The sequence below is a fragment of the Schistocerca nitens genome, chromosome 2, assembly GCF_023898315.1.
Source record: "Schistocerca nitens isolate TAMUIC-IGC-003100 chromosome 2, iqSchNite1.1, whole genome shotgun sequence".
NCBI classification, from domain to species: domain Eukaryota; kingdom Metazoa; phylum Arthropoda; class Insecta; order Orthoptera; family Acrididae; genus Schistocerca; species Schistocerca nitens.
Genome location: NC_064615.1, coordinates 612,875,235 through 612,895,386, shown reverse-complemented (window position 1 = coordinate 612,895,386; position 20,152 = coordinate 612,875,235). Strand labels below are relative to the sequence as shown.

Sequence of the window (20,152 nt, the reverse complement as noted above, 5' to 3'; positions counted from 1 at the left end):
TTATTCCATAGGCACGCAGTTTGGTTAGAAGACGCTTGTGAGGAACGGTGTCAGAAGCCTTATGGAAATCTAAAAATATAGAGTCAGTTTGACATCCCCTGTCGATAGCACTCATTACTTCATGAGCATGAAGAGCTAGTTGTGTTTCACAAGAATAATATTTTCTGAATCCGTGCTTTGTGTCAATAAATCGTTTTCTTCGAGATACTTCATAATGTTCGAACACAGTATATGTTCTAAAACCCTACTGCGAATCTACGTTAGTGATATGATCCTGTAATTCAGTGGATTATTCATTCTTCCTTTTTTCTTATTGGTGTGACTTGAGAAATTTTCTAGTCTTTAGATACGGATTTTTCTGTGAGCCAGCGGTTGTATGTAATTTCTAAATATGGAGATATTGCATCAGCATACTCTGAAAGGAACCTGACTGGTATACAATTTGGAACGGAGGCCTTGCCTTTATTAAGTGATTTAAGCTGTTTTTCTACATCGAGGATATCTACTTCTATGTATCTCATCTTGGCAGCTGTTCTTGATTGTAATCTTTGGACTGAGGACCAGAAAAGCAACAATAAATATAACGTGCGAAAAACTATAACGCATTCCAGTCAAAAAATCTCCGGTTACTGATCTGAAGAAGCTATTGGCGGTTGTTTTAGTTCACTCATGGAATCAAGGAATGTTGATTAGTGTACACATCTTTCAGCGAGGAAGTTTCTCATATGGAGGCAATGGACGAGCAAGTTCCTCCTTTGGAGGCAATGGCCTGGGATTCGGGAGGATCGAGGATCAAACCCCAATCCTTTAATCATGAAACGCTAACGTGGGAATGTTATGAATCATTGACAAAGCCATTGCAGTTTTTCTGACATATCGGAGCTTGTGTTCCGACTAACGTCATCATACGAGGAGGGATTGAGGGGGGGGAGTTCGGTGGTTGCGGTGTGTGGAGGGGGGTGAATAGTGAGTCTTTGCAAATTAACACATTAGGACGTAACTTCACATCCTGGACTGTATGACATTGCCAAAATAACGCCTTATGCGCTAATTGTATGTCATTGGAAAAGAGGATATATGGGGTGTTAAAAATATTTTGAGAGGTGGTATATGAACGAAAACAAGACAAAAAGTCCACTAAATACAGGCTCCAAAATGCGTACCTTAAGAGCTATGACCATTTGCTTTTTTTCGCTAGTGTGAAACATATCTCTTGTATTGCAAGCTCTTTGTTACTACGAATAAAATATAGAACGCAGTGAACTAATGAGGAGACACTCCTTTGTTACTGTCCTAGATACAGCGTGCAGTAAACATTTGTTAGTGTTGTTACTGTAAACAGTATTCAGGGTTCTGGGTAAGTGCAGAGCATACATTAGTTCTGCTGGAACCAGGCTGTGTTGTGATTAGACTGTCAAATACTTTTATTACATTGCAGTTTTACCTTTAATTTCCTTTTCCATCATTCTGTATATTATCATGTGGGACGACTTACGTGTCGGTGATAAAACCTGAGGATGTGTTGGATGACGACCAGTTTGGCTTTAGGAAAGATAAAGGCATCAGAGAGGCTGTTCTGACATTGCGGTTGATCATGGAAGCAAGACTAAAGAAAAATCAAGAAACGTTCATAGGATTTGTCAACCTGTAAAAAGCTTTCAACAATATGAAATGGTGCCAGATATTCGAAATTATGAAAAATATAGGGATAAGCTATAGAGAAAAACGAGTAATGTACAACTTGTACAACAGCCGAGAGAGAATAATAAGAATTGAGGACCAAGAACGAAGTGCTCGGATTAAAAAGGGTGTATCCTAGGGATCTAGTCTTTCGCCCCTACTGTTCAATCTATACATCGAAGAAGCAGTGATGGAAAGAAAAGAAAGTTTCAAGAGTGGAACTGAAATTCAAGGTGAAAGGATATGATGATACGATTTGCTGATGACATTGTAATCCTGTGTGAAAGTGAAGAAGAATTACATGATCTACTGAGTGGAATGACAGTCTAATGAGTACAGAATATGGATTGCGAGTAAACCGAAGAAAGTAGCAAAAATAAGAACTGCAACAAACTAAACATGAGGATTGATGGTCACGAAGTAGATGAGGTAAAGGAATTCTGCTATCTAGACAGCAAAACAGCCCATGACGGACGGATCAAGGAGAACATCAAAGCAGATTTACAATGGAGAAAAGAGCATTCCTGGCCAACAGAAGTTTGCTAGTATCTAACATTAGCCTTATTTTTAGGAAGAAATTTGTGAGAATGTACATTTGGAGCACAGCATTGTGTGGTAGTGAAACATGGGCTGTAGGAAAACTGGAACAGAAGAAAATCGAAGCATTAGACATGTGGTGCTACCGACGAATGTTGGTAATTAGGTGGACTGATGAAATGAGGGATGAAGAGATTCTGCGCAGAATCGGAGAGGAAAGGAATATGTGGAAAACACTGGCAAAGAGAAGGGGTAGGATGATAGAACATCTGTTAAGACATCGGGGAATGATTTCCATGGTACTAGAGGTAGCTGTAGAGGGCAAAAACTGTAGAGGAAGACAGAGATTGGAAACATCCAGCAAATAATTAAGAACGTAGGTTGCAGGTGCTACGCTGAGATGAAGAGTTTGGGACAGGAGAGGAATTCGTGGCAGGCAGCATCAAACCAGTTAAAAGACTGATGACTAAGAAAAAAGAAAAAAACCTTTCATTTCCGCACTTGCCATCACAATGTAAGGTTGCACCCCCAGTAGCACATACAAAAATTACTTTCCCAGTGAGCCAATGTTTTAAATGGTGCGAAAATAGAGCTGTGACCAAGTGCTGAAAACAGAAAGTAACTGCTAAACTGAACTTTTACGAATAAAACAAAAAATTAAACTTCAAACCAGAAATGCATTTCTCGGTTGAAATATGCATTCACATATCACACATTATGCGCTGAATGAGTGTCGGTAAAGGAAAATTATTTACTTGTGCCAGGCAACGTATGATAAATGTAACTAGTTCTGTGCATTTTAGAAAGGACAAGGACATTTTCTAAGAAGAGTATGACGCTAAATTCATACCACGAAATTGAGAGGACCGAAATTGTTTTTAGTGTTAATAGAATTTATGCTGTAGTTTCGATCTCGTCAAATTTTGTTAGAGTATTCGATCTCCTCCTGACATTTACCCTTGTACGTAAAAACTGAAGACCGGAAGTCCGTAAGCAATATGTTTTCGTTTTTTTTTTCGGAAAAAATCTGTTGTTGTATTTTGCAATGTCTTTCTAAACAAATAATTTTCGACAAACTGCTCGATATCGTCCACCATTTTATTCACGTCACCACTCGAATGAGCATTTCAATAGCTGCGAGTGTTTCGAGTGGTGTTCCGCATCTAGGGACAGAAACTGCTGTGTTTATTCAATCGTCATATTCGTCGTCGTCCATTTAAAATCCATTTTGTTTGCACTGCCGCGCTGTATTATAAAATACTTAAAGAAGACTAAAATAAGAATTGTTTTGGTGGTATTGTAGTGATCTTACTTAGGGCGTAGAATAATTCAGCTGAGCGGTGGGTGTTTCAATGTGTTGCAATTTCTGAAGATGTCATGAGACTGCCGAGGTCAAGTGTCTTACATTTTGTCGGTTGTAATGTACCGCTGGTTAGTATTAGGAGTGAGAGGGCTGGGGATGTACGCAGGACTAGCGTCGTATTTCCGCGACTAACAGTAGGAAAACAAGGTCCTCATGGACTGCAACAAATTCGCCCGGTAAAATAAGTATCAAATGGCTCTGAGCACTATGGGACTTAACAGCTATGGTCATCAGTCCCCTAGAACTTAGAACTACTTAAACCTAACTAACCTAAGGACATCACACAACACCCAGCCATCACGAGGCAGAGAAAATCCCTGACCCCGCCGGGAATCGAACCCGGGAACCCGGGCGTGGGAAGCGAGAACGCTACCGCACGACCACGAGATGCGGGCAAAATAAGTATCGTATGGCATTTTTGGTTGTGACAACCCAGGGGGTGGGTACAGCCGTTGTCGGAAAGGGTGTTGTTCTTCGGCACACTTTGGCCTCTTCTCTTGCGGAAATGTGGGAGGTGTGTCGTGTATTTATAGAGTGTAGGTGAGTGTAATAGTGATGGTGTAAATCCACCCAATAATGTAAAAACTTTCGAAACATTTCATTAAATGTCACTGGCGTCACTAACTTCCATACAGATCGCAACGTACGTAATCGCAACATATGTAATGCATCTAAAAGACTGGGAAAAATCCCCGCATGCTCCTATTTGCTACGATTGCAAGTAAGTTCTTTTGATAGTGAAATTTCAAGGTCTGTATGATACGTTAATCTCACGGTTGCAATACATTTGTGGTGTTCGTAGGGAAATTTGTATGCTTTATAGATTTTAATTTATTATTGCGGGGTAGCGGAAAATTATCAAGAATAACTACGCTTAATGCTTTTCTCGTAATCTGAATTTGAGAATCCAGTCGGTAAACATATCAGTCAGCACCCACGTTCATTTCATGGCCGTATATTTTTAAAACATAATGGCTTTAAACTTGCCCCGATGACAAATAAGGATCGTTTATGAGATCCATCTGACATGTACGTTACCAATGACGTAATACTTTCCTTAGTGGTTAGACTCCCTGAAAACGATTGACCCCTAAGCGATACAGTTTTATTGGGTATGTAGGCGCAAATTGACGTAGTTTCGTTGGTGTTGAAAACATCTGCCGCGTCATATGTATAAACCTTGGTTAGCTTCACTCCAGACATTTTAAACTCTATGCTGTTCGTTTTCATGAACGTTATAATCAGACTTTATTTGCGGAAAATTCGATATCCATTTGTTTTTCTCCAGTTCAATAGTTTTTTCACTAAAAAACTCCTGGTACAGGAGCATTCTGCGACCTAGCTTATTTGAGCCAAGAAACAACGCGCTCTACACTTCATACATCTCTCTGACTCGAAATTGTGAGCTCAACCGGAAAAAACCATGTTCATGGTCGTCGAAAAATTAATCTGTAGTCAATATTACATATTAAAACTGCAGATTAATTTTTTGACGACTGTGAACGTATTTTATGTTCGAAACCGTAGGAGTAAAATATAAATAGGCCAACATTTGTGTGTCATGTATTTTATTAAGTTTTTACAAGCTGATAACTACCTTAACAAGTCGTTTTCGAATTCCGTTTTTCATCAACTGCTTTAATCAGCCCCATCTTTATTTTAGGAGTCAATTAATCTGGGTCTCACGATTGCAGAAAGACACTCTGTCAGCATATCATAAAAATTAAACTTTTCGAGTTAAGAGAATGTATGAAATTATTTCGTACTTTGTCGCCAACTCAGTATCACTTTATGCTAACTAAGCCGATTTTCCGGTTTAAGCATTTTCGCATCATTGTATCTGAACTCTTAAAATACAGTCACACTATTGCGAAATGCAGCTGATCGTATTTGCAGTCTTCCAAATAATTTTTCATAGTCACAACACTACCAGCGACGCCGTGTGCTTTTAATGGCGCTGTGTCAAGTCTATACTGGTAAATTTTATTATTGTGAGACTGTTGATGGATTATGCAAACTCTGACTGATGACAAAACAAGGATTTCATAAACAACAAGTGGCTCATATCTGAAAGATAATCACAGAAGTAATAGGTGCTCAGTTGACTGCAAACAGATACATATTTCAAGATGACCAAAAGCGTGACATATTACAGAAAATGGCTACTAAGTGAGCAGCAAAGAGAAGAAAAGGCTATTTTGAATTTTTACAGATGTCAGGCAGTCACATCGGCGCTCAGTTCTCGATTCGCGCTTTTCGGCGGTCATCGTTTGCCTGTACCGGAGCACATATGATTTACACATCCACGTCTCCCTTTCTCGAACGTTAACACAACAGTTCTGCCACTCTGGCAACGTCCACAGTTGGATGAAACTTAAGTGTACTCCCAATTCCGTTTTGTAAGTATCAGCAGGACATATAGCTTTCGTGTATAATTTCCCAGTGTTTAAAACGTGAAGATTGTTAAAGACAGAGGTTATTGTGTTTTTACTGTGTAAAAATTCCAAAAGCACTTTTTGAAGAAAAATTCTGGCATCTTTGTTCCCGTCGTTCTGTATAACCAGTGAAATGCAACGTCTGAGGTATAATCCTTTTATTTTTGATGGTCTGATAATGCATTGGCTTGAACAACATTTATAGTTTCTGAGAAATTGCATTAACTGACCGTTCTTTGTTCTTGGTAGACTACTTCGTCATATATTGACGACATAATGACTTGTACGCTGTTACGCTTAAGGCTGTTTGGAGCCATCAAGGGCATTCTAAGATAGGAAATCAGAGACACAAAGTGGAGAGCAAGCAAAAGTGGTAGCATTTAGGATTCCGGAGATAAATAGTAACACTATGGCAAATTGCAACTGTTTCAGGGGAGAAGTTTCACTTCAGAGAACTAAGTGGTAACTTCATCCACGACCTTGACGCTGTCGTAAGGCGCCACTGTAGCAGATCGCCACGAAAAGGCACTGAGGCGTGCGTGGCTGGTGTTCGCGCCGTCTCTTATTTTACATCTTGTTTTTTCCGTACTGCCACCTCGTTATGTCAATTTTCAATTACTGGTGTCACCGAGGTGCTGGCGCTTATCGATATAGGCCCTGCCGTATTATCTTTGCTGGACTGCTATTGCTTCCCGGTCGTCGTGTGTTTTGAGTTAGTTCGGACATGGCAGTGTTTGAGTTGGCACGCGGCACAAGTTCAGTCGGGGCGCGGCAGCAGTGAGGTGCGGACCGCCATGACTCGCCCGACATTTGCCAACACACATGATTGGAGTGGAGACGACTTTGGTTGGTCGTCGGTCGGTCGTCTTGCCAGACGACGAGTATTTGGCCGGCGATATCTTATGGGTTGGCTGTGTGTGCCGACTCGTGATTCGTCCCTGTTATTGTACAGCCACTGCCGTTAGCATTGTCTAGTTCATCGTGCAAATGTTCGTGAAACTGTGTGTAGTTGGTGTGATTTTGACTGACAAGTTACTTTAAATGTTGTCAGTGTACTGGTTCTGAGGAGTCGGTCGCTTGGCGTGGAGCAGTGAGGAATTCTCGGCCGGGCGTAGTTTGACCGAGGCCCGCTGGCGGTCTCTACGTGGTGTCGGAGAGTGTGGCGCGGTTCCGATTGCTTCGAGGTCCGTGTCTCACCGACCCTGATCACGAAAGTTGAGTTTTGATGTAACGTACCAGCAAGTCAAGATTGTCCAAATTGTGTCGTTTGGAGTTCGTTGTCGGCTGTTGGGATATTCCTGCGAGCTACAACGTGGTTTTCAAGTTCGAGAATTCTAGCCACCCTCCTGTGGAGTTTCACTGTATTTGGTTATTTGAATTGAAGTGCACCAGCGGTTACCTGCCCTGGGCGTTGACATAAATTTCAAGCAGTTTAGTTTCCTCATCGTGTTATTGCCGTCCAGCACGGTGAGTAGTTTGACAGCTCCGTTGATGATTGGTTGTGGGCGTCAATATCTTCCACGTTGTTCCGTTGAACTCGCTGTTGTGCCCTGGTCGCGTGAAGTGGAAGTTATCTTGTCGATGGGCCCACTGACTTTCGTTCGGTTGGTTTGTCGTCGGATCGTGAATGGTTGGCCTGACTGCCTGTCTTATCCAAGCGAGCATTAGTGTTTGAACTACAGGCCGACACTCGAACATCTTGGTGCCCTTGTGTGTGCTACCCTATTTTTTTTTATTGTTCTTGTTGTTGGAACTTGTATGGCTTCTACCCGGTTTTGTGTTTTAAATTAGAGTTGTTTTAATTTTAAGGCCTTCAGCCTAGTTTAAAGTACTTTTTCAAGTAAGCCTTTTGGCATTTTAAAATATTTTTGAATTTTTAAGTCTTTAGCATTCAGCCGTTTTGAATTTAACTTGTTTACCTCAGCCTAACTAAAGAACTGTTTTAAGATAAGGCTTGCCTTTTTAAAATTTCTGTCCATTACAGGGAGGTTATTGTCGTGTAACCACTCTGCCACAGGCCGTGCACTATGAAGAGGTGCTCGGTAGTGTTGAAAGATGCAATCGCCATCCCCGAATTGCTCTTCCACAGTGGGAAGCAAGAAGGTGAAGGTGCTTAAAACATCAATGTAGGCATGTGCTGTGATAGTGCCACGCAAAACAAGAAGGGGTGCAAGCCCCCTCCATGAAAAACACGACCACGCCAAAACACAACCGCCGCCACTACACACGGTGGCAGACGACGTTCACCGGGCATTCGCCATACCCACACCCTGCCATAGGATCGCTACATTGCGTACCGTAGTTCGACACTCGACACAATGTTTTTACCCCTTGTCAATCGTCCAATGTTTACGCTACCAAGTGAGGCGTCGTTTGGCATTTACCGGCGTGATGTGTGGCTTATGAGCAGCCGCTCGACCATGAAATCCAAGTTTTCTCACTTCCAGCATAACTGCCATAGTACTTGCAGTGGATCCTGATGTAGTTTCAAATTCCTGTGTGAGGGTCTGGTTAGATGTCTGCCTAATACACGTTACTATCCTCTTCGCCTGTACGATCTTGTGCTGTACATGTGCCTTCCCGTTTCCACTTCACTATCACATCGGAAACCTAGGGATGTTTAGGAGTGTGGAAATCTCCTGTACAGACATGACACAAGTGACACCAACGTTCGAAGTCCGTGAGTTCCGCAGAGCGTCCCATTCTACTTTCTCACGATGTCTAATGACTACTGAGGTCGCTGATATGGAGTATCTGGCAGTATGTGGCGCACAACGCGTCTAATATATAAAAAACGTATGGTTTTGAGTGTCTGGATACTTTTGATCACATAGTGTGACTCGTTCTTGATATCCACTGAATGGGAGTGGACGTCCCAGCTGGTCCCATACCTGTTCTATCGGGGGAAGATCTGGGGATATTTGTGGTCGCGGGAGTACCTCAACATCACGGAGATAGTTCATAGAGATATGGGCTATGTGTGTACTAGTATTGTCCTGTTGAAGGAAATGGTATCACGATAAGGTCGCATGAGCGGTAACACATCTCCATGACGTATTGTTGTGCCGCCAGAGTTCCCTCGACCTCTTCCAACTGTGTCCTGAAATCATATGTGATTGCTCCCCGCATCATGACGCCAGAAATAAAACCACTGTGTTCCCCAGTACGTTGGAAGAATGGGTCCCCTGCCCAGGTCAAAACCATACTCACCGACAATGGTTGTCTTTGGTAGTGGATGACCACAACGCGACTCTGAACATAATGAGGCGTCATTCATCAGCATTCCATGATACCCGGTCACGTCACCACTCCAAAACTGAGCCGTCTGTATTGTGATGTTAATGGCAGCCTACACATGGGACAAGAATTCCCTAGTCAGACTGCTGCCAGTCTCCGACCAATGGAGTGGGATGAGACAGAACGTTGCAGCGGGTCCATTGCTTGCTCTCGGATCGCAGTATTTAACAAAACATATTCTGAAGTATAAACTAATTACGGATAATATATTTTGTGCATCTAATTTTTGTCTTAGAACAATTGTTGTAATTTATCAGGTAGTTCATCATTTCATTTGTCACATATTTTACCTAAGTTAAATAGTTTTACGTGGTATTTTACGGAAAAACTTCTGTTTTTAGTGCTAAATCACATATTACCAACTGTCATCTTTGAAAACAAATTTAGATACTCGCTACCACACTTCAAATATTTGACCTTGCACACCACACGTACTTACGCATTTACCTGACAATAGAGTAACAGCCGAAAATCGATTTGTATAACAATAAATACTATGGAATATTAAAACATTGTCGTCGATTTCTCATTCATCATGTTTGATAAATATTACCTACAGTTATAGAGAGCATAATGTATATTTCAGCCGATTTTAATGGCTCGTTTTCAGTATAATTGAACAGTACGATTAGTTTCGACTTCCCTACTTCAGCAGTTCCTCCACGGCAATTTTTAGCTTAATGTCTTGCTTGTTGGAATGCTTCTCCATGCATAGATTTCTGCATTATTTGTGTGAGCCAAGTCATTTGTACAAAATTTCTCTAAACATGAAGTTACTTGTTTTAACGAAATATTAATGTTGTTTTTTAGCGGTAAGATCGGTCACAAGGAGTACCAAAACGAATGTCTGTTGGGGCATCATTTGTCTTTGTTGATAATATTCTGCGATTCACTGATAATATCGGAGTAAATGCCATGGTAAATTTTCGGCAAAAGCAGTTCTCTACAAACAGATAGGGACCGCACACGGTGGTTCGCACATAACTGTCTTAATTTTACCGCCAAGTACACTTGCTTTCTCAGAAACCGTAGGTCGAGTGCTCATATTTTCGACGTCATCGTAATTATCCCGATCAACTATGTTATAGAGACGTCCGTTCATTTACGTACTAAATGCGTCCATATGTATCTTGACTAGAATCGTAGTTAAGAGAGTATTTTCATTGCTTCTGTGGCTTCATTCTTCGAGAGTCCTACGTCTTGATTGTTTCAGGGATATAACGAGAAATATAACAATAAATGTTTCTATTTTTACAGATTACATCGGACTGGTGAACCTGCCTTCTCGCTCACAGGCGAGCAACAGCTTCGAGGGCCAGACCGCTACGGTCAGCGGCTGGGGCCTCAATACCGACAGTAAGTACACGCGTTCTACGTAGATGGTGACTACTTTTTAAACTTTTTATTGACTCCGTCCCATCCTGAAAGTTGGTGTAAGGGAATCGAATGTTGTTAGCGGTAATACGTTTGAAAATGTGTGTCTGCATTTATTGTATAGGTTGTCTCATGTCATACAATACGTAAAATTTTCCACGTTCTGAGTAAATTTAATGTAAACTGAGTAATGCTCTCAATGCAACAAGTTTCATGGAAGTATCTTCTGGATCACTAAAATCAGTGGCGTATGAGATATGAAACGCGCCGTCAGGCTTCCAGGAAAGCAATGTACTCATACTGCGGCAGAAATTAAAAGCAGATAACGCTAAGAGCTACCACATGATCAACAAGGCATGGCAATTTCATAAGTTGCTGACTCGATGCATCCAGAGAAGAATAGAAAAGAATATCCACCAGGTAGTGATAGAAAGTCACGAGCTATTCGAAATTTACATTTGAATATCTATCTTTAAACATAGTCATGTGTCAGATCGAATAAGATAATCAGAATTATGTAGATAACCAATTGTAATACAGGAGACGCTTAATTATAACATGTCATTTATGAGGTTCGTGGATGACAGTCTTGTCCTACGAGGTATTTTACATACTGCGTATGTGTCCTGTTCGAGCATAGCTCTGGAAGGCCTGCAGTGCTTTATAAAGACTTGATACATATGAGTTAGTACAACGGGACAATTACCGTCTGAATATGAAGACACATGCTATACATTGGATCGTCTGCAAAAAGTTCGAACCAGATTTGCTACATGTTATTTATCATTTAGAAGAATTTGCTGTGGGGTAAGACACCCCTAGGGCAGAGCCGTAGGTGGTTAAGGGAAGGTCATTGAAAAAACCCAAAAGTGATCTATACTAGTATCTAGTCCATAGTTTTCGGGATTTCCGAATGGTGACACTTCCAGTGACAGTTGACTCCTAGAGGTAGAGGTGGCACTAGGCAAAATTGACATGTAATGCGTAACCTCGAAACGCTTCAAGAAAATTCCAGAAAATATCCTCTCTAGTTCTTCATTCCTCAGTTATTTTGCTTCCCAAATAACAAAACTCATCCACTAGTCTAATTTCCTTAGCATCACGTGATTTAATTCGACTACATTTCATTAACCTTGTTTTGATTTGCTTGATGTTCATTTCATATTCTCCTTTCAAGACAATGTCCACTCCGTTCAACGGGTCAAGTAATTTGCTGTCTGACAGAATTACAATGTCAGCGGCGAACCTCAAAGTTTTTATTTCTTCTCCATGGATTTTAATCCCTAGTCCGACTTCTTCTTTTGTTTCCCTTACCGGTTGCTCAATATACAGATTAAATAACATCGGGGATACGCTACAAACCTATCTGAGTCCGTACCCAATCACCGCTTCCATTTCATGGCCCCTAGATTTTTATAATTGCCATCTGGTTTCTGTACAAATTGTAAATAGCCTTCCTCCGTCTGTATTTTACCCTTGCCACCTTCTGAATTTGAAAGACAGTATTCCAGTCACCATTGTCAAAAGCTTTCACTAAGTCTACAAATGCTAAAAACGTAGGTTTACCTTTCGTTAATCTGTTTTCTAAGATAAGTCGCAGGGTCAGTATTGCCTCACGTGTACCAACATTTCTACGGAATCCAAACCGACCTTCCCCGAGGTCGGCTTTTACCAGTTTTACATTCGTCTCTAAAGAATTTGTGCTAGTATTTTGCAGTTGTGGCTTACTAAACTGATAGTTCGGTAATTTTCACATCTGTCAACACCTGTTTTCTTTGGTATTGGAATTATTATTTTCTTCTTGAACTATGAGAGTATTTCGCCTGTCTCATACATTTTGTTCACTAGATGGTAGAGTTTTGTTAGGCCCAGCTCTTCCAAGGCTGTCATTAGTTCTAATGGAATGTTGTCTACTCCCCGGGCCTTGTTTCGACTTAGGTCTTTCAGTGCTCTGTCAAACTCTTCACGCAGTATCATATCTCCTATTTCATCTTCATCCACATTCTCTTCCATTTCTATAATATTGTCCTCAAGAACATCGCCGTTGTATAGGCCCTCTACATACTCCTTCCACCTCTCTGCTTTCCCTTGTTTGCTTACAACTGGTCTTCCACCTGAGCTCCTGATATTAATGCAAGTGGTTCTTTTCTCCAAAGGTCTCCTTAGTTTTCCTGTAGGTAGTATCTATCTTACCCCTAGTGATATGCGCCTCTACATCCTTAAATCCTCTAGCCATCCCTGCTTAGCAATTTTGCACTTCCTGTCGATCTCATTTTTGAGACGTTTGTATTCCTTTTTGCCTGCTTCATTCACTGCATTTTTGTATTTTCTGCTTTCATCAATTCAATTCATTATCTCTTCTGTTACCCAAGGATTTCTGTTAGCCCTCGTCTTTTTACCTACTTGGTCGTCTGCTACCTTCACTATTTCGTCTCTCAAAGCTACCCATTCTTCTTCTACTGTATTTCTTGCCCCCCTTTCTGTCAATCGTTCCCTTTTGCTCTCCCTGAAGCTCTCTGCAACCTCTGGTTCTTTCAGTTTGTACAGGTCCCACATCCTTAAATTCCCACGTTTTTGCAGTTTCTTCAGTTTTAATCTATAGTTCATAACCAGTAGATTGTGGTCAGTCCACATCTGCCTCTGGAAATGTCTTACAATTTAAATCTGGTTCCTGAATCTCTGTCTTACCACTATATAATCTGAGACCTTCCAGTATCTGCAGGCTTCTTCCATGTATACAACCTTCTTTTATGATTCTTGAACCAAGTGTTAGCTATGATTAAGTTACGCTCTGTGCAAACTTCTACCAGGCGGCTTTCTTTTTCATTCCTTAATCCGATTCCATATTCACCTACTACGTTTTATTCTCTTCCTTTTCCTACTATCTAGTTCCAGTCACCCACGACTATTAAATTTTCGTCTCCCTTCCTATCTGAATAAGTTCTTTTATTTCATCACACATTTCATCAATATCTTCATCTGCGGAACTAGTTGGCGTATAAACTTGTGCTACTGTGGTAGGCGTGGGCCACAATAATGCGTTCACTGTGCTGTTTGTAGTAGCTTACCCGCATTCCTATTTTCCTATTCATTATTAAACCTACTCCTGCATTTCCCCTATTCGATTCTGTGTTTATAACCCTGTATTCACCTGACCAGAAATCTTGTTCCTCCTGCCACCGAACTTCACTAATTCCCACTATATCTAACATTAACCTATCCATTTCCCTTTTGAATTTTCTGATCTCCTGCCCGATTAAGGGATCTGACATTCCACGCTCCGATCCGTAGAACGCCAGTTTCATTTTCCTGTTAACAACGTCATCCCGAGTAGTCCCCGCCCGGAGATCCGCATAGGAGACTATTTTAACTCCGGAATATTTTACCCAAGAGGACGCCATCATTTAACCACACAGTAAAGCTGCATGCCCTCGGGAAAAATTACGGCAGTACTTTCTCCTTGCTTTCAGCCGTTCGCAGTACCAGTACAGCAAGGCCGTTTTGGTTAGTGTTACAAGGCCAGATCAGTCAATCATATAGACTGTTGCCCCTGCAACTACTAATATGGTTGCTGCCCCTCTTCAGGAACCACACGTTTGTATGGCCTCTCAACAAATACCTCTACGTTGTGGTTACACCTCCGGTACAGCTATCTGTATCGCTGAGGCACGTAAGCCGCCCCACCAACTGGAAGGTCAATGGTTCATTGTTTTTTTTTCATATAGTTCAATAATTGTCACCCTGTACACGCCTCAATAAAAGCACATATTATGTGGCACTTGTTACCCTAATAAAAGTTTACAACGAAGTTACGTATGTGAAGAGAAACATGTAATACAAAATACGTACAATAGGTTTAATGTTCAGCCTACTAGTTGCATTACATTATCTGAGTAATCCCGTAATGTAACATGATGAACATTTTTGGAAACTGAACATTCGCACATCTAGTGAAGCTGTCACTCATGGGAGCATTGAGGGGTACAGGAGGCCTTGTTGTGTGTTTTCAGACGGTGTCATCCCAGACACGCTGCAGTACACGACGATGAACGTCATGTCCAACACGCAGTGCAGCCAACACTTCGGCGGTCCCATCTACGACTTCACACTCTGCGCCATCGGTTCCAGCGGACAGAGCACCTGCGGCGTAAGTACCTACTGTCATTTTCACTGCAACAGATATTGATTCCACACCGTAACTGAAGTGACCGAGTAGTCTGATCACCAAGAGTACCATGTCCAGTCGCGACAGTGCGTGGATTCTGGGACAGAAATCAAAAGAACTAGTGAACACCATCACTCAGCGTAATATTGTATTACACTTAACTTTGGTACAAAGTGTCCTTGTTGAAATCCATATAAAAGTCTTCAGCAAAGCAGGGACAAGTTATCACGTTAATAGTTCACTACATAGAAACATACATTACTGAAAGTCTTGGTGCCAGTTTGATGCACTACTTTCGTAGAGAAAGTTAAGACTGCAGCATAACTATCCTCGACTGCGCTAACCCGAGCTATTCGACAACTGGGTAACAACTACACCAGAACTGGACTACAACTCAGCAGCTGGCTAGAGCTACGGTCGGGCAGTCTCTTACTAAGGTGATCTTTGTCGCCGGTGGCGCCTAAGTTCAGGGTGCGTGGCACTTGTGCGTCCGGTGACGGCGGCGAAGGTTGCGTCGCTGTCGCAGTCGGGCAACAGCGGGATCTCTGGTGTCAATCCTCGAACACAGCGTGATTGCCCCTTGTGTAGTGTCAGCTGGCTATGATACCATAACAAGGCTCATAGACGGCTGCGACTTCTTGTACAAACCTATCATTTGCTGATCTTCAGCCTTTCGATAACATTTTTGCTGCCTTCCACTTACTTTTACGGGTACCCTGTAGTAATTCTAATTTCCATAGTACGCCACTATAGTTGGAAAGAATTTGAGAAAATTGTTAGATGTCGGGATTGCAGAGTATCCAAAATGAAGGCTGATGCTTTTCTATTGGCATCAGTGGCCGCCATACTGTAATAGTGCCAGTGTTCCTTTAAATCTTGTTTAAGTCTGGTGAAGTTGCAAGCTGTGCAGCTCATTAGATATCACCGGTCAGCTCGTTGCAGCACAGCTCGATATTAGTATGATAAGATGCCCTGTCATCATTCAGTGACGCTGAGGTGTCTCGCATGCCCACACTGCTGTCTCTTTTTTCGATGAACCTTTGAGGTCACTGTCGATTTGGAAACACACGAGGCAGCCGCGTTAGGAAAAGCTCAACTGCGTCTCGCCAGTTGACACTTATCCATCATCGTGGACTCTTAGTACTTCTCAGTTTGTTCTCCTACATCACCATCGTCATCATCATCATCATCATTATCATCATTATCATCAAAGCTCAATACCAGTTTATCGAGTGCTGTTAATGAGCCACTTCTGCTTCCTTCTGTCCCTATAAGACCTGTAGCGGAGATCATCATCCTCTGCCCTTCCTCTGACAACTGTCATGCTTGATCACGGCCAACCAATGAGTTCTGCTTCTTCCTACAGGATGTTTCCCTTCCACTTGTGTGCCCGAATTTATTCCAGCTATTCGTGCAGGCTCCACTTTCATTACATCCTACACAACAATAGTCTAAAAGGGATATATTGACTTCGGCTTTCTTCTTCATCTAATTTCTTGTCCATCTTGGACTTCAGGTTGGTGGATTTCAGGAGTTTCATTTGTGATGCCAGGAGCCTCGATGCCTCTCTTCGTGAGGGCGCATGCTTCAAAGGCAAAATTTTTATTGTTGGTAGAACTCAGCACCGTTTTGAACTCTCTTCGTACTCTCCTATCCATCGAATTATCCATGGAGATTATGCTATAGAGGTGCGAAAGCCAGTCCACAAACTGTAGAACTGTAGCTGATGTCCTAGTCTCACAATTGCGTGATGCTCGTCTATATTGAATGCCGTCGCCTCTGCCTTGGTCTCGCTGATATGAAGGTATTCTAGGAGCTGATTTCCACACGTTGAATCTGTTCTGAACTCCTTCTTCTGATTTGCCTCAGATCATGATATCATCTGCGAATCCAATTGCATTAATTTCAATAAACTTTTTCTGGTTGTTCTTTATTCCATCGCCCATAAAAGTGATGAACAGTAGTGGAGACAGTGCACTGCGTATTAGTACTCTATTCGTGGTCTGAAATGAAGAAGATCGTTCCTCTCCACCGAATGATTCACAATAACGAATTACTAACGATCCTCGGAATACTTAACAACATTCATCGCTCATGAAAAGCTGATGCTGCACCCTCGGTGTCCCAAGATATTAATAACATTTCCGAATCTGATATACTTTTGTTCGCACGATGCCGAGCTGATGATACTCCCGGTAGGAGTTTGCCCTGCGTTATGGGCTACACCGTATGTGAAGCTACACGTACTGCAGATCTTCCATAATAAGCTCATCTAGGGGTTAACGATAGGGAAGGTTCTATTTCTTTGAGTATGAATACTGTTAGCCGTGGTAAAGAAAGAGAACTGTATAAATTTCAGGTATTGAACTTCGGTAGGGAAACAACCAAGGAAAAAGGGGTAAGTGTAAATGCCAAATTTCATTTTACCAATTATGGTATGCTGACGATGATAAAAATTTGGGGTCTCCCAGATTCTGTGCTGGCTTAACTTTGTTGCACAAAGAAGCGAATATTCTTACATAACTTCTTCTGTGTTTTCTCAGTAGACAGACAATGACAGACGAATGTCTCATACAGAAGATTATTTACATGCCCTCTAAAGAAAAAATGAACTGCAATCACATAATATGAACAAGGTCAAACTAAAACCTTCTCGTCTTCTTAGGTATACAAAAGCAAGATGTGAAACACCAGCAGGGCTGCCAGTCTTTACGTAATTAATCGATGTATTATATCGTAAAAAGACCGATTTACAGGTGTGTCGTTGCATTTATAGGCTTATTGAATAACATGTTTGACTTCAAAACTGATAACTCATACGTTTTTGACCAGAGCACATCATTTGAAATTCGATGTATTTCCGTTGTAATCTATACCATCACCACAATCAGAACCTGTAGAGGGTATCTTCAGACTTTCATAACACTTCACAATAAGGAATGAGTATCTAGCTCAAGCAAAGGCATTCAGGTACATGGAATCAAACGCTTGTCAGTGTGAACGCGATTTGATATGACAGCGGTGCGAAAAGGGAAATGAGATTTGCTTGGGCAACCTTGACTCGGCACTGTTCCACATCATCTGATGACAATTATCCGGACACCCCTCCGTAATGCGGAACTGACTGCTGGATGTCAGGTGGATGCGAGTGTATAAAAGGAGGTGGAGAGTATCGTGTTGTCAGCAGAGATACAATGACAGACGAATGGGTTAGTCAGAATCTCTCTGTTACATCGAGCATGGACTAGTCATTGGATGTTGCCTGAGAAGATCCGTTGGAGAGTCCATTGGAGACACTGAACGCTTCTCCAGTTGCCTAAGTCGAGAGTCGTTGACGTCATTGTAAAGTGGAAACGTGACGGTAGAGCCACAACTGAATCATACCAGGCAGGTCTACTGAACTGACGGACAGGAACGGTCGAGCATTGCGGAGGATATAAAAAATCGCACGAACTCAGAGCACACAATTATCGAGCAGCTCCTCAGAAGCGAAAAATTTCTGTAGTTATTGCTAACCAGCGCTTGTGGAGGTGCAAACAGCGTTGCCACTGGGCAGTGTACGAGTGGAAACGAGTGCTTGAATCACTTTGTACCCTGTAGCAAACGGATGAAAGAGGATTTTAGTTTGAGAAATGCGTGGAGAACGTTACCCGTCTGCGCCGACAGTGAAGTGCGGAGAAAGTGGCGTTATCGTATTGGAGTATTGTTAGGGTGTGATGCCCGTATTGTGCTTAAGGAAACACTAGATGGGAAGGATATGAACATAGGCTGAGAAGAAAAAAATCGCAACACTAACAAATTACGTAGTGTAATGAAATTTTTCTAGCACACTTGTCTAGGTAGTAGGTGTAAGAGATTAATACTGCAAGATTGCAGGTTAATGTAAGCACGAGATAAGCCATTGTAAATGTGAAATGCTGGAGCATTAATAACCGGTGTAACTGCTATAATGTTGAATGCAAGCATGGAAACTTGTATGCATTGCGTTGTACTGATACTGCACGTCAGATTGTGGGATGGAGTTCCATGCCTGCTGCACTTGTTCGTTCAATACCAGGATGTTAATGCTGTTAGTAGATGTCGCTGGAGTTGTCGTCTGATGATGCTCCACATGTGCACTATTGGAAACAGATCTACTGGTCGAGTAGACCAAGGCAACATGTCGACACTCTGCAGAGCGTGTTAAGTTTCAACAGCGGAATGTGCGTGACGATTATCTTGTTGGGAAACACCGTCTGGAACGCTGTTCTTGAATGACAGCACAACAGGCCAAATCACCAAGCTAATCTACAAATTTGCAGTCAGGGTGCTTGGGATAACGACTGTCATACGAAATCGTACCCCAGACCATAACTCAAAGTGTAGATCAAGTGATCTAGCACGCAGACAGGTTGGTTGCACGCACTTAACACGCCTCGTCCTATCCAACACACGGCCATCACTGGCACCAAGGCAGAACTGGCTTTCACCAGAAAACACAACATACCTTCCTGTGCCCTCCAATGAGCTCTCGCTTGATACCAATGAAGTTGCAAATGGCAGAGGTCTGTGGTCAGTGGAACGCACCCTACAAGGCGTCTGGATCGGGCATGTTCTTGAAGTAATTAATGTGTCACTGTGGTGCCAACTGCTGCTCAGTTTGCTGCTGTATGTGCAGTACGATGCGCCAGAGCCATACCCCGAAGACGATGGTCTTCCCTCCCGGTAGTGCCACGTGGCCGTCCGAAGTCCGGTCTTCGCGCGACTCCACATTCTCGCAATCACCGCTGGGAGTAATCATGCACTGTGGCTACATTCTTACCAAGTCTATCTACAGTATCGCAGAAGCAACATTCAGCTTATCGCTGCCCTATTATACGACCCTGTTCAATTTCAGTGAGGTGATGATATTGGCGTCTTTATCGCCTTAAAGGCATCCCTGACTGCAATCAACTCATTCAGTCTGAAAGGTAACTAAGTCTCACGACCTTTACAGCGTGTAATTAAAGCAAACTCGAATTGCATGCTCACAGTGACGCTACTAGCGGCACTCTTATGCGAATAGCTCGAAATTTGAGTAGACTTCATTTTTCAGATGTAGAAACTCGACTACGAGTTTTCGTGTATGTCGCAGGACACCTTCGTGTTGCAGTATTTTTTCGTCAGTGTATTTTATAGCATCGTGTACTTCATAGAGTAGAAGAACAGTTAGCAGACGAGGAATGTCTCAGCATGACCTTATAATAAAAATGCTGCTGTGAGGCAATAGATTGTGGACAATAACATTCCTGAAATGGATTAGCCTGCACAGAGGTCCGACCT

At 42.1% G+C, this 20,152-nt stretch overlaps 1 protein-coding gene across 4 annotated transcripts in view; it reads left to right on the top strand.

Moving 5' to 3' along the window:
• The window catches only part of LOC126236700 (brachyurin-like), a 245,556-nt gene that overhangs the window by 119,656 nt on the left and 105,748 nt on the right, over nucleotides 1-20,152 (top strand). For 2 of the 4 annotated variants that reach the window (XM_049946219.1, XM_049946216.1), the window contains exon 5: nucleotides 10,570-10,668. The exons of 1 other annotated variant lie outside the window; for it this stretch is intronic. In XM_049946219.1, the coding sequence (XP_049802176.1) occupies nucleotides 10,570-10,668 (99 nt within the window). Of the gene's footprint in view, nucleotides 1-10,569; nucleotides 10,669-14,696; nucleotides 14,834-20,152 lie in introns of all 4 variants that reach the window. One more of the 4 variants, XM_049946217.1, reaches the window with a different exon arrangement.